Source organism: Myotis nattereri (assembly GCF_964212035.1).
Source record: "Myotis nattereri genome assembly, chromosome: 6".
Classification (NCBI taxonomy): Eukaryota; Metazoa; Chordata; class Mammalia; order Chiroptera; family Vespertilionidae; genus Myotis; species Myotis nattereri.
Genome location: NC_138081.1, coordinates 74595571 through 74609219, shown reverse-complemented (window position 1 = coordinate 74609219; position 13649 = coordinate 74595571). Strand labels below are relative to the sequence as shown.

Genomic DNA, 13649 nt, shown 5'->3' with positions numbered 1-13649 from the left:
TGATATTTTTCTCTTCTCCCATACAGAGGACAGAACTTAATAGAGTTGAATGTAACTGATCAGTAAAGTTAAACTGTCCTTACCCTTGCAGGTTTCACCATGTACTTTTTCTTTGGCTTCTCTAGTATTATAACCTTTGACATGTGCCCAAAGGGGTGGCTTCTCTAAATATAAAGCCATTACACCTAGCTAGCTAAAGAATTTCCCCAGGTGCATACAGTAAGAAGTGAAAATGTCCATGGAATCCTATTCTGAAATAGATCCTTCATGGAGAACAGCCAAGACCATTTAGTGAATCTTTTACTTCTTAATATTTCTTTCTTCTTCAGTCCCAAACCTTCCTCCTATATTCACTCTTCACATAACCCAGTAATCTGATAATGCTTACAAAATTTGGAAAGAAAAAGTTCATTAAAATACTCATATTTTCAAAGGAAAGTACGTTAAGTCATGTAAAATGAAATCACGTGGGTCAAATGTAGGATGTGGTTACCCTTCTCTTAGTCACTTCTCCTGTCAGGACTAACGATGTGGGCATACCACTCTACTAGACAGCAAGAGAAGTCCTAACTTTTTTTTTTGGATTGGATAGAATAAGGTACCAAACAGATGTCACAATCAGAGAAGATCTTTTCCAAACATCACCCCCCTTTATTACTTTTAATTAATATTAAACATCAGTGCCAGCTCTTTGGAGAGTGTTGACTTGTCACATGCTAGAAGTAGTAGTGTCAGCAGCTAACATTTATTGAATATTTGCTATTCTTATCTAATGTTTGTCCCATGTAATACACATGTACTAATTTATTTAATTCTCTTGACAAATATACCTGGTAGGAAACCATTATCAACCTCATTTCTTAGGTGAGAAAATGAGTAGAGAGAAAAGCTGCTTGCCAGCTAATCTCTTGAGTCAGGTGGCTCTCTGAACTGTACCCATACAGGTGTTTATGTTGGACACCCAGTGCTCACCAAAGACTCCAAACACCTTTGATCATGCCCAGTCCTGTCAGCTCATTATTGAACTGCCTCCTGATGAAAAGCCAAACGGACACACCAAGAAAAGGTAAGCAGCGAAGCTTAAACACTTTGAGTCTTATAAATAGCAAGGACTAAAGGAACTTTCCTAATTATAATCCAAGTTTTCTCTAAGAATACAGAAATATTTGCAGAGTCATTTAACAAATGCTTTCATACAAGATTGTTAGCCTTTTAACTTTCCCACATTTCAGATTTGCTAGGGCGGCCACAATGGGGTAGCTTAAGCAACAGAAATTGGAGTTGGAGACTGAGGTGTCCCCAGGCTTGGTTTTTGTCTAGGTTTCTAGATGGATGTTTCCTCTCTGTACCTGCCTGTGTCCTAATCTCCCTTTCTTATAAGGATGCCAGTCCTAGTGGATTAGGGTCCCCACTAATGACTTCATCTCTTAACCCCATGGTCGGCCAACTGCGGCTCGCAAGCCACATGCAGCTCTTTGGCCCCTTGAGTGTGGCTCTTCCTAAGCCTTAGGAGCACCCTAATTAAGTTAATAACAATGTACCTACCTATATAGTTTCAGTTTAAAAAATTTGGCTCTCAAAAGAAATTTCAATTGTTGTACTGTTGATATTTGGCTCTGTTGACTAATGAGTTTGCCGACCACTGTCTTAACCTAATTATTTATTTAAAGACCTTTCTCCAAAGATAGTCACATTCTGAGGTACTGCGGGTTAGGATTCAACATTTGAATTTGGGGACACATTTCTGCGTATCTATAGCATCATACATATAACTTTTTAAAAATAACTAATTTTGAGATGGGATTCATATTGTGTCAGTGAGAAATACATAAAGTTCTTACGAGCAACACAGCTGTCAGGAGACAAAAAATACGTGTGGCCCTGCCACGAGAACCTTGATCTTTTTAAATACAGGCACTGCTCAGAGATATTACAGGTTTGGTTCCACACCACTGCAATAAAGCAAGTAGCGCAAAAGAAAAACAAAACAGCAAGGCATAATTATTTCGCTGGTGGAGGATCTTGCCTCCATTTTGTTAAAAATCATAACATCTGTGAAGTGCAATAAAATGAGGAGTGCCTGTACTACCATCCTGCTTAAAAACAACTCTCCTTGCAGATAAAGGCAACTACTAAAGTTTTCCCATTTAAACTTCCAACAAACTGCAAGTGATGCTGGTAAATACTTGAGCACAATATGTGAAGGACAGTGGCTAGATCTTGCCACTGCCATTCATCCCTGAGGAGACATGCAGAGAGGCTGAGCCACTTCTCCCAGGTGGTGGAGCCAGAATCTAAACTAGTTTTATTTTAGGGCGAGTGTGTGATTGTCCCAAAAGTTAGATGCTTAGTACAGCAGTTAAGTGTGTGGTACCTACAAAATATAACAATGACCCTGTCACCCACCTTCAGAAATAGAGCTTTACCAATACCCTACATGCTCCTCTCCAATTCTATGCCCAGTTTCCCGCTATTGCCAGTCATTCATTTTTCAAGTGTACCACTAGTAAATCAAATATAACAATATGTTAAAAAGGATCATACACCACTATCCAGCAAAATTCATTTCAGGATGGTTCTGAAATGAACTATGATTCAACATCCGCAAATCAATGTGACATACCACATTAACAATACAAATCATGATCTGTTCAGTAGATTTAGAAAAAGCATTTTACAAGATACAAGATCCATTTATAAAAACTTTCAATAAAATGGGTTCAGAAGGATAGTATCTCAACATAATCAAGTCCATGTATTACAAACCCACAGCTAACATCATCCTCAGTGGTGCAAAACTAAAGCTCTTCCTCTTAGATCAGGAATAAGACAAGGATGCCCACTCTTGCCACTCTATTCAACATAGTACTGGAAGCCCTAGCCACAGCTACCAAAGTAAAATAAATAAAAAGCATCCAAATTAGAAAGGAAGAAATAAAACTGTCACTATTTGCTAATGAAATGGTTTTATATACAGAAAGCCCTAAAGACTATCAGAAAAAAAAAAGCTATCAGAAAGAGAAATGAATTAAACAAGCCCATTTACAAACATACCAAAAAAGAATAAAATACCTAGGAATAAACTTAACAAAGGAGGTGAAAGACCTATATTCTGAAAACTGCAAGATATTGTTTAAAAAAATCGAAGGAGCCATAACCGGTTTGGCTCAGTGGATAGAGCATCGGCCTGTGGACTGAAGGGTCCCAGGTTTGATTCCGGTCAAGGGCATGTACCTTGGTTGCAGGCACATCCCCAGTCGGGGGTGTGCAGGAGGTAGCTGATCAATGTTTCTCTCTCATCGATGTTTCTAACTCTCTGTCCCTCTCCCTTCCTCTCTGTAAAACATCAATAAAATATGTTTTAAAAAATCGAAGGAGATACAAAGAAATAGCTATTCCATGTTCATATTACCTAAAGCAATCTACAGATTCAGTACAATCCCTATTAAAATCCCAATGGCATTTTTCACAAAAGTAGAATGAAAATGTTTGGTTCTCCTCTATGTTTACATATATGCATCTAAAGCATTAACAGTTAAACTGTTTTGGTCCTTAGAAAGCTAAACTTCAATAAGGTTGCTAAAAATATTGGGTTTAAGAAAAAATCCAGTTAAAATTAATAAAACTCAACAGAAACTATTACTTTTTTTTATTTGATATGTTAATTACTCAGATATAAAATGCATCCTATCTCATAATTATGCCTATATATCCCAGTTGCTATAAAACCCTTGTATTATTTTTCTAAGGCTTGTAGATAATTAGTGTCATAACTTAAAAAGTGTCAGGAATTCCATTTATTATGATTAAAATGGTTATTGTGTAATGCCCTTCTTTTAAAGAAGGCATTAAAATACAAGTAATTTAGTTTGTGATTGTGCATATGTCATTCTGAAATGTGTAAAGCTTTTCAAATATCATACAAGGCAGGGGGTTACTCATCAGTCCCCACTCTTTCCATTTGCAGCGTCTCTTTCAGGGAAATTGTGGTGAGCTTACTGTCTCATCAAGTCTTGCTCCAGAACCTGTATGACATCTTGTTGGAAGAGTTTGTCAAAGGCCCCTCTCCTGGAGAGGAGAAGACCATCCAAGTGCCGGACGCCAAGCTGGCTGGCTTCCTCCGGTACATCTCCATGCAGAACCTGGCGGTCATCTTCGACCTGCTGCTGGACTCCTACCGGACAGCCAGGGAGTTTGACACCAGCCCGGGCCTGAAGTGCCTGCTGAAGAAAGTGTCGGGCATTGGAGGCGCCGCCAACCTCTACCGCCAGTCGGCCATGAGCTTTAACATCTACTTCCACGCGCTGGTCTGTGCCGTGCTCACCAGCCAGGAACCCATCACTGCCGAGCAGGTGAAGAGAGTCCTCTTCGAGGACGACGAGAGGAGCTCAGACTCCTCCCAGCAGTGCTCCTCGGAGGACGAGGACATCTTTGAGGAGACGGCCCAGGTGAGCCCCCCCAGGGGCCGGGAGAAGCGGCAGTGGCGGGCCCGCCTGCCCTCGCTGAGCGTGCAGCCCGTCAGCAACGCCGACTGGGTGTGGCTGGTCAAGCGGCTTCACAAGCTGTGCATGGAGCTGTGCAACCACTACATCCAGATGCACCTGGACCTGGAGAGCAGCCTGGAGGAGGCGCCCGTCCTCCGGGGCGACCCGTGCTTCATCCTGCCCTCCTTCCAGTCCGAGTCCTCCACCCCGTCCACCGGCGGCTTCTCGGGGAAGGACACGCCCTCCGAGGACGACCGCAGTCAGACGCGGGACCACGGGGGCGAGTCCCCGAGCCTGCGGGCGGGCAGCGGGGACACGCTGATGCTGCCGCCCAGCCCCAAGGTGGAGAAGAAGGACCCCGGCAGGAAGAAGGAGTGGTGGGAGAGCGCGGGCAACAAAATCTACAGCATGGCGGCCGACAGAACCATCTCCAAGCTGATGACGGAGTACAAGAAGCGGAAGCAGCAGCACAACCTGCCCTCCTTCCCCAAAGAGGTCAAAGTGGAGAAGAAGGGCGAGGCCCTGGGCCCCAGGGGGCCGGACTCGCCGCTGCTGCAGCGGCCCCAGCACCTGGTGGACCAAGGGCAGATGCGGCACTCCTTCAGCGCAGGCCCCGAGCTGCTGCGGGAGAAGAGGCCCCGCTCCGGCTCCACCGGGAGCTCCCTGAGTGTGTCGGTGCGGGACGCCGAGGCGCAGATCCAGGTGGGTCCCTGCCGGGCAGACGGGGCGGGGCGGGCGCACTGCCCCAGCAGTGCCGGGAGGCTGGGCTTCTAACCATGCACACGCCCCGCACAGGGCACGCTTACACTGTCCAAGATTGGAGGGACACCAATGAGAGGCCCAGTTTCCCTCCAAAGGCAGAGGATGGGCTGACACTAAGACCAGGATCTGCCTGTGTCAGTGATGTCAGTGTGAAACTGACATTTTGTTACTAGAAAATTTCAGGAATTATGTTTATGGGTTGTAACAGAGATTACTGAGAAATAAGATGGAAGCTACAACATATAAAATGGGTGTACTTCAGGCGAAGTGAAGTAAGCCAGTCAGAGAAAGACAAATACCACATGATCTCATTCATATGTGGAATATAATGAACAAAATAGATCCAGAGACATAGAAGAATGCAACAGACTGTTGAATCTCAGAGGGAAGGCAGGTGGGAAGAGGTCAACCAAAGAACTTGTATGCATAACCCGTGGACACAGACAATAGTGTGGTGAAGGCCTGGGATGGGCTAAAAGTGGGTAATGGAGGAAAAAAGACATATGTAATACTTTCAACAATAAAGTTTTTTTTAATGGGTGTACTTTAGCTGGTATGGAGTCCCGAGTTTATCATCTGAAGAAATTCCATAGCTAGGAAGAATAATATAAAGGGAAAAGGTGGTTATGCTGATGAATTGTTTTCATCTAAAGTTTTCCTAACCCATCTAGAGCACATAAAAATTCTCATTCTTCAGAGTGCTCTGAGTGCCTGTTCATTCATATATTTCATATTTGTAATTCCATCAGACATTGAAAAAATGAGCTTGAGAAGGAAACAGTGTTGGTACTGTTTTGTTCAATTTAAGACTAGATGAGATGGGGAGAAAACAAATAGAGGGTATCTGGAGTCATAGAGAGCCCTTTAAGAACAATCCAATGTTTTCCTGAAATTGTGGACTCCTGCTAAGGGCATAATAAATTAGACAATCTTGGGCCCTAGGATCTCATGAACCTATACAGAGATACATTCTTTGAATGAACATAAATTTAGAAATAGTATGAATCTCTTGTACGATGTGTTATTTTCCAGTAAAGTATCTTGAATGCCGAACTCAACTTCATAATTCAGAATCCACAGAAATCATAGATTTGCAAAAGACCAAACTGTGATGTATGATGATTATTTAACAGATGACCTTCTTGACAAATAACATATCTTTAATTGCTTTTCATGTCTTGGAGATTTGCTTATGATTTTAAAAGTTATTCTATATTAAAATAGAAATATTTCAAATTTTCTAGGCGTTATAGTGACTGCTGATTAAAAGTGTTATATGTCCTATAGTAATCCCACTATGAAAAAGCAAGAGAGTTTTTAAAACTGAGGAGTAAATAAGATTTTTATAGTTTGTGAAAGCTGAAAATAAGGTATGCGTAATGTTAGATAAGTTTCTGTAAATATGAAGTTACAATGACATTTTATTAGTAAAGACTAATTTATTACAGCCTAAAAGCCTGAGAAAACTCATTTGCAAATTGGCAGGGCTGAGCCACACCTGAGAGTTCAAATGAAACCACAGGAGAAAGCTGATGATTCTCTTAAATCCTTTCTCTTAGGCGTGGACCAACATGGTGCTAACAGTTCTCAATCAGATTCAGATCCTTCCAGACCCGACCTTCACGGCCCTCCAGCCAGCAGTGTTCCCATGCATCAGCCAGCTGACCTGTCACGTGACGGACATCAGAGTTCGCCAGGCTGTGAGAGAGTGGCTCGGCAGAGTGGGCCGTGTCTATGACATCATTGTGTAGAAGACTCACATTGAAGAAATTCAGTAGCAAGGGTTAGAGTCTGCCTGCCAATCTGACAGCATTTTCCCCACCACCAGCCCCGCTGACACCAGTGTCTCAGAGAACCATCAACTGCTCTCTAACTAATCGCACTGGGGCCATTCCGGATACTAAGTTTGTATCTAGATGACAAATGATACTCTGATTTTGCACATTATTTCTCCATTCCTTGACACATTCCTAAATCGTGAAGTTTATTTCCCAGTGCTTTCGCCTGCAATGTTATCACCATTTTCAAAGACCACTCCTTGGAAAACTACATTGATCCATTTGATTTTTTTTTTTTAAATGCAATTACTAAGAAAAGGTCTGCTGGTAAGTCAAGCTGATGTATAAACACTCATACACCTAGTACCAAACATTAGTCATTGGAGAAAGACTTATGTCATGATTGTGCATTTGGTGGAGAAGAAAACAGCTAGAAAGATATATTCATATTCTTAGGTGTCATAATCAAGAAAAGGATGATTTTCTCTAAAATATTCCAGAACATTTCAAAATTGTCCTAAGTTGTCAAGATTTTCTGGTTGGTACTCACCAACCTCTTTGTATAAGGTACTGTTGTGCCTTTGTTTCCCTATTTCTAATGGAAGAAAATTATTTCCTGGCAGAGTTTTAAGTTGGTGTCATGGCAGCCTTTGACACCCAGTACCCAGTGACATTCGCTGATATAGATATTGCCAAGATTCAGAAGACTGACCAGTCACCTGGCGGTCCCATTAGTCTTTGCTTTTGCTCCCAAGGCAGAAAAGAAAAGGGAAAGAAAAAATGGTGCCTTAGTCCCTTGTCGCACAGGCATTTCTATGCTCCACAGTTATCTCAACATAAGAAAACAAAACATTAAAATGCAACTCATTTGCTATCTACACCCTTGGAGAAAAGGAAGTGAGTTCTCTATTCAGTGAGCAGACTTCTCAGGGAAGGGGAAGGCAGTGTGGGGTAGGGAGACAGCTGGTGGGGTGGGAAAGGAGATTATGATGAAATCATTTTAATCTTCTGCTGTTATACAGCAACCATATGAAATTATGGTGTCAGTTACACAAGCTCTAGCCTCAGAAGAAAACTAAAGGAGAAGGGGACACAGGATGAAGTCTAAGAAATTTAGTTTTTCCACTTAAGATCTTTCTCCTCTCTGGCAAGTACATTTACCTCATGTCTGAGGTCCTCTTATTCAGGCCAATATTTTAAGTGAATATTTTTCTTAAATATTACTAGAAAATTAATCTGGAACCTTTATCTTATTATGTATTATATATTTAATATTTCTTAAATTATAATAATAATTATGGAAACTCCTCACCAAGCTCATTCATATATATTCTAATAGAGTTAGTTGTTATGACATACATTATAATTTTCCCAGCCCCTAAAAATGCATTCATAATTGTATGTGCCATCTTTAAAAATAGAACATCAACTTTTCAATATTAAAATAAGGATTTGAAATTGACAGCTTTACTCAGTGCTGGTATATGTAAACTTATCCACAAGGTTACCAGAAAGACAGCTGATTTATTTAGGCAGTCTAAAAGCAGGAACGTTATCGTTCAGTATGCCACCTAAAAATCACCATGGAATCCAGAAGACATTTTTTTCAGTTCCACAGAACACACTCTTTGCCTTCAGTTTTTACTCATTAGTTAATAATTTGAGTTTAGAAACAGATCAACTATTTGTAACAAGCAGTGAATTGTTGGGCTAGCAATGAGCTGTTAGTGCTTTTGAATTTTTATATTTTGTAAGTAGAATTGAAAATCAGGTAGATACTTTTTTTAAACAACTACAGTACACCAGGGTTGTTCTGTTTCTTTTTATAGCTTATCTTAAGTTCAGCTCTCTTTTGTGCACCAGTGAGTACTATAAAATCTACTGGGGGTTGCCGGGGGAGGGGGGGAAGGAAGAGAGGGTGCTTCAGTAGCGTATCAAATCGGAGTAACTATAAAAGGTTGTTACATATAAACATTTTGTAAAGCATGAAAATTCAAAGGAAGCCAGTCTCAATTTACCAATGCCATGGCCCAGAGTGTGTTCGCTAATTATTTAGAAATCAGAATTCATTCTCCCACAGATTCTCTATCATGGGATCCAAGGCTAGTTTATGAAAATGGGTTTACCGCATACTCTATCCAAACACTGCTCTAGTACTAACCTGATTGTGGGTACCAAGAATAAAGAGATGAGGGAACACACAGAGCTCTTTACCTATAATTTTGTTAGAGGCTTTGGTCCCTTCCCATCACCCTTTCTGTAGCCCACCTGAGACCCACACTTGTCTTCAGCCCACCTCCATTCCCTACATACTCTTCTCTGCAGCTACATCAGAATTCACCCAGAAAATTAACTGTCACAGCAGTACTTCCCAGAGGTATTTGCAGTTTTCAAAAATGACATTAGTTGATGCAAATAATCTCTAATGAACAGGACTTCAAGTGACAACAAAGTCGGTTAAATCCTCCCACAGATGGGGAAGAAAAGGAGATAATTAGGAATCCTTGGTAGAGATAGATGCGGGTCCCTTCCCAGAGTGCCCAGTGAGTCCCTCACACTCGTCCTGGTGTCTGAGTTTCTGCTTTGCCCCAAGGTCTCTGATAGACCAAGGTCCCGGCAGCCTTCACAGTTAAAACAGTTATTACCCCATACTTACAGGTCTAAGCAGAATAAGATTTTGCATGTTACTTTTAGTTGCCGATATTTACTAAGTGTGTGTTACCCTAAGGGTGAGATTTACTCTCTTTTTCTAGTATTTTAGTAAAGTGCACATCATGATCATCTGAAAAACTCAAAGTGTAAAAGAATCCCTGACGGAACAGCTCAGCCAGGTATATCACAGTCTTCATCCGATTTCTCCTTGCCAGGAGGGCTCAGGTTTGATGGAGGATCTCCTCGTTCTTGCCTCTCCTGATCAGCTTTTAAAGATGCTTAGGCTGCCTCTCTATATCATCTTGTTCTTTCTCTCCTTAAGATTCTTCTCTAGCCTTCTCCATCAACACAAAACTAGGCACCTTTTACCATTGTAGGCTATTTCATGACTGGCCACGGCTCATGCTAGCATACACAACATTCAAGTTAAAGTAGTTTCAGTCAGACATGACAAAGTAGTAGAATTCAAAAGTACCTTTAAATTGAAACTTCTTTATAACAGCATCACTGGGTTATTTGTTCTTGTTTTAAGGAGAAGGCTTATACAGTCAGTTGAGAGTGATATAGCCTTAACTGCAATTACATAATAACTTTGACTTCCCCCAAATACATCACAATACTGCTTCTCAGAAGGGAAGCTCACTCATGTCTGTCCCTTCAAACTGAACAGCAAGAAGTTACAAACAGCAGGAGGTGAGATTTGTTGAGTGCTCCTGCCAAGTTACATTTCCCTACATCACCATATTTTATTTTCACAGTAACCTTGTGAAACAGGTATTTTCCTCATTTTTTTAGATGAGGAAGAGACCCAGAGAGGTTAAGAAATTTGCCCAAGATAACCAGTAAATGGCAAAGTTGGTTGCAAAAGAGTTCTCTATACTATACCATTCTCTAAATGCACCAAGTAAACACTTTAGTGTCTCAAGGAATTAACAGTTAAAATAAGTTAAAAAATACTTGATTGATGTTCCAGATCCATAATTTTATGGGGATTTTTAAATAAGGTTAAGAAAGAAAAGGATCATGTTTACTAGTATATACAGAAAGACCGTACACAACAATATTTGAATGTTCAAAAATAAATCTAAACTTCCATCTTAAAGCAGACATTCAGTGGTAATTTAGAAAATTTGCCAATTAGGTGGAAATGGTGGAATAATATTGTTCATGGCCCGCTGTTATGCAGGAAAACCATGGCAGTCTCCATCTGGAGTGACATGCACAAATTGTGAGCCTTTTTAAATGACCATAGCCAACAGTGCCTCTCTACTTGCTTCCCTGGAAGTATATTGTACTAAACTTATAGGTCATCATCTAAGTTTGGGAATATACAAAATAAATAACCATTTTCAAATGCACACTCTAAAGAGGAAGTACTGGCTAGACAAAATGGTTTAAAGATCCAGGTACTGAGAGCATCAGGTCAATCCCCATAGTAACCATGTTCCATAAAGTTAAATATTCCTACTTATTCTTTAGGCAAAAGACAAACTCAGAACTTCCATGTGCTTGGCTTCCATTTAGGTGATTCTAGTGAGATTTAGTGTGGCCTTAAAATACACGAGACTATTTTAAGCACTTTTTATTGGAAATATGAGCTGTTCTTGGGCAAGATTTATGAAATTGGTGAAGAACTTGTTTATAATTATGCTTCATCAGAAACAAAACAAGAAAACAAACTGTGTTCCCTCATTGATCAGTGGGCCAATCTAGAAAACTGTGAGATCTTCTTGCTGTGCTTGTATTGTGATGTTCATGTTTGATGTGGAAGTAACTAATAATTAAAGTTTTGGACTAGAACACCATATAGATTTCCAAAACACAATTATTCAGGGAAGACAGACCAAAAAAAGGAAAAAAAAAATCATCTCCTGGGATGGTTTAAGAGAAACTCAGTTGAGGGCAATGCTCGATTTCCTTATGAACAGTGGCACCACTGTTAACTGAAGAAAAGCCACTCTCACACCACTGGCACCATGCAAAGCCTTCCTCTGTGAACTAATGCGAGGGGGCTCCAGGGGGGAGAGACTGGTTGAACCTCTTCATGACTAAGCTGCAGTTGACTGCTGGTGAATCCCATCCATTTATGGTCCTCCCAGCCTGTTCAACCACCAGGAATTATTTGTACTGTTATTCCTCTCCTGAAGGTTTAAGTCATGGTTGTCTAGTGTCGTCTGACTTTAGAATGGTGGTTCTCAGACATTGGCACCCAGCAGAATCACCTGGAGGGCTGGTTAAAACAGATTGAGTAGCGCTGGAAATCCGCATTTCTAACAAGTTCCTGGAGGAGGCCAATGCTGCCGGTCTGAGGACCACACTGAGAACCACTATCTTGAAAATATCTCCAACTCTCATCTTTAAGATCAGCTTGACTTATCAAGCACTAGAGAAAAACTGAACTTAACCTTGGCAAACAACTTGGGATTGGATTCTCTACAGCAGGGGTGGAGAACGTCTCGCCCTCGGGCCATAGGAGGCCCCAGAAATCATTTGGTCGGGCCCTGCCAAGGCATTATGGGTGAAGTAATTAAATGTTTGACCAAATCCAGCAGGCTAATTTTTAAGTTGATAATTTTGTATCGCCCAAGAATGATGATCCAAATGGCCGTTGACAAAATAAAGGTTCCCCACCCCTGCTCCATAGCATTCCTGCTCAATCTTCCCAGTTTCCATGGTTTATTATACCAACAACTGTTTTGTGTGTATTTTTATAAGCTAGAGGACAATGAATGTATAAGTTCTATGGAACAGTGAGATCAGTATAAGCTTCTCGTCTTTGTATTTAGAAACATTGATTCTGTGGATGATCATTTGTATCCTGTTGGCCCTTTGACTTGTGCTGAGGTGATTTTAAGTTTAAGTATGTGGTGTTTGTGTTTCTTCTGTCCATACAGTTTTAATGAAATGTTTCCATGTCGATTCCATTATAACCTTGGCTCCTGGCTTCCAGATGTTTTTGAGTAGTTGCTTGCTTGCCAGTCGTTTTCTCTCTCTCTCTCTCATTAGTCACCAAAATGTCAGCACTTCAAGATGACGTTACACTGCTTGATGTGCCTTCATTTTTCACGTGTCTGGTGTAAATTAATATTTTAATTTCCTGTAGACCTGCAAACAGTCTACCAAATGGCTTCATGGAAATTTGCAAACATAACCACCTCCCCTTTGAGCGGTATATGTGCCTGTTTTAAAGTCTTCTGAGTAAATATGTTGGGTTTGCACTCATATCTGCACAATAGAGGCCATATTCATTATCTCATTTTCCAAATGATGGAAGAAATGTAAAAATGCATCCATATGCATTGAGAATACAGTGATGTCATGTTAACTCAAAGATAGCTGGGCCTTAGTTTAGGTCTTAAGTCTTCATTCAAGTAATTAGCCTTGGAAAGTCTTTTTACATGGAGGAAGGAACACAGGGAATAATTCAAGAGAAAACAAATAAGTACCTTAGAATCATCATCTGTGTGTGAGCTATTTTAATTACACATAATTCTTATTGATTTAATAAAGTTTCTCTAAATACTTCTCAAATACCCTGATTTCATTCAAATTACTTTATCCTTTTGTATGAATAGAAAGTAATGACTATATATACTAGAATTAATGAGATCCAAAAGTATATCAAAGTGTTAATGGTATCAAGGATTCAAATCCTTGCCTCTGGATGGAAATAAAGGTTTTTTAAATTTATTTTACTTTTGTTTTAACTTTTTCTGGAAATGATGCATGCATTTAATTCTTTTAATGATAACTTATTTTCAGATTAAATTTTAAAATTAATCTCTAGGAATAATTTGTTTTCAATTTATTTTGCCAACTGGTGCCAAAAAGGGGAGGGGGAGATCTTCCAAACTACCACATAAGATATGATTTCCCTTCAAGTTAGGGAAGCTCTGGACCCTGGCGCTACCACCCGCCCATGGTCATCCATGGCTACCTCAGAATATGTGCAAGCTACTCTGTATTCCTCCCT

At 40.4% G+C, this 13649-nt stretch overlaps 1 protein-coding gene across 1 annotated transcript in view; it reads left to right on the top strand.

The window, feature by feature from the left end:
- The window catches only part of ARFGEF3 (ARFGEF family member 3), a 126818-nt gene extending 118962 nt beyond the window's left edge, over positions 1-7856 (top strand). Inside the window, exons 32-34 of the mRNA XM_081094574.1 lie at positions 945-1066; positions 3968-5186; positions 6806-7856. Coding sequence (XP_080950700.1) covers positions 945-1066; positions 3968-5186; positions 6806-6997 — 1533 coding nt within the window. The 3' untranslated portion in view covers positions 6998-7856. The remainder of the gene's footprint in view (positions 1-944; positions 1067-3967; positions 5187-6805) is intronic.
- The last annotated feature ends 5793 nt before the right edge of the window (positions 7857-13649 follow it).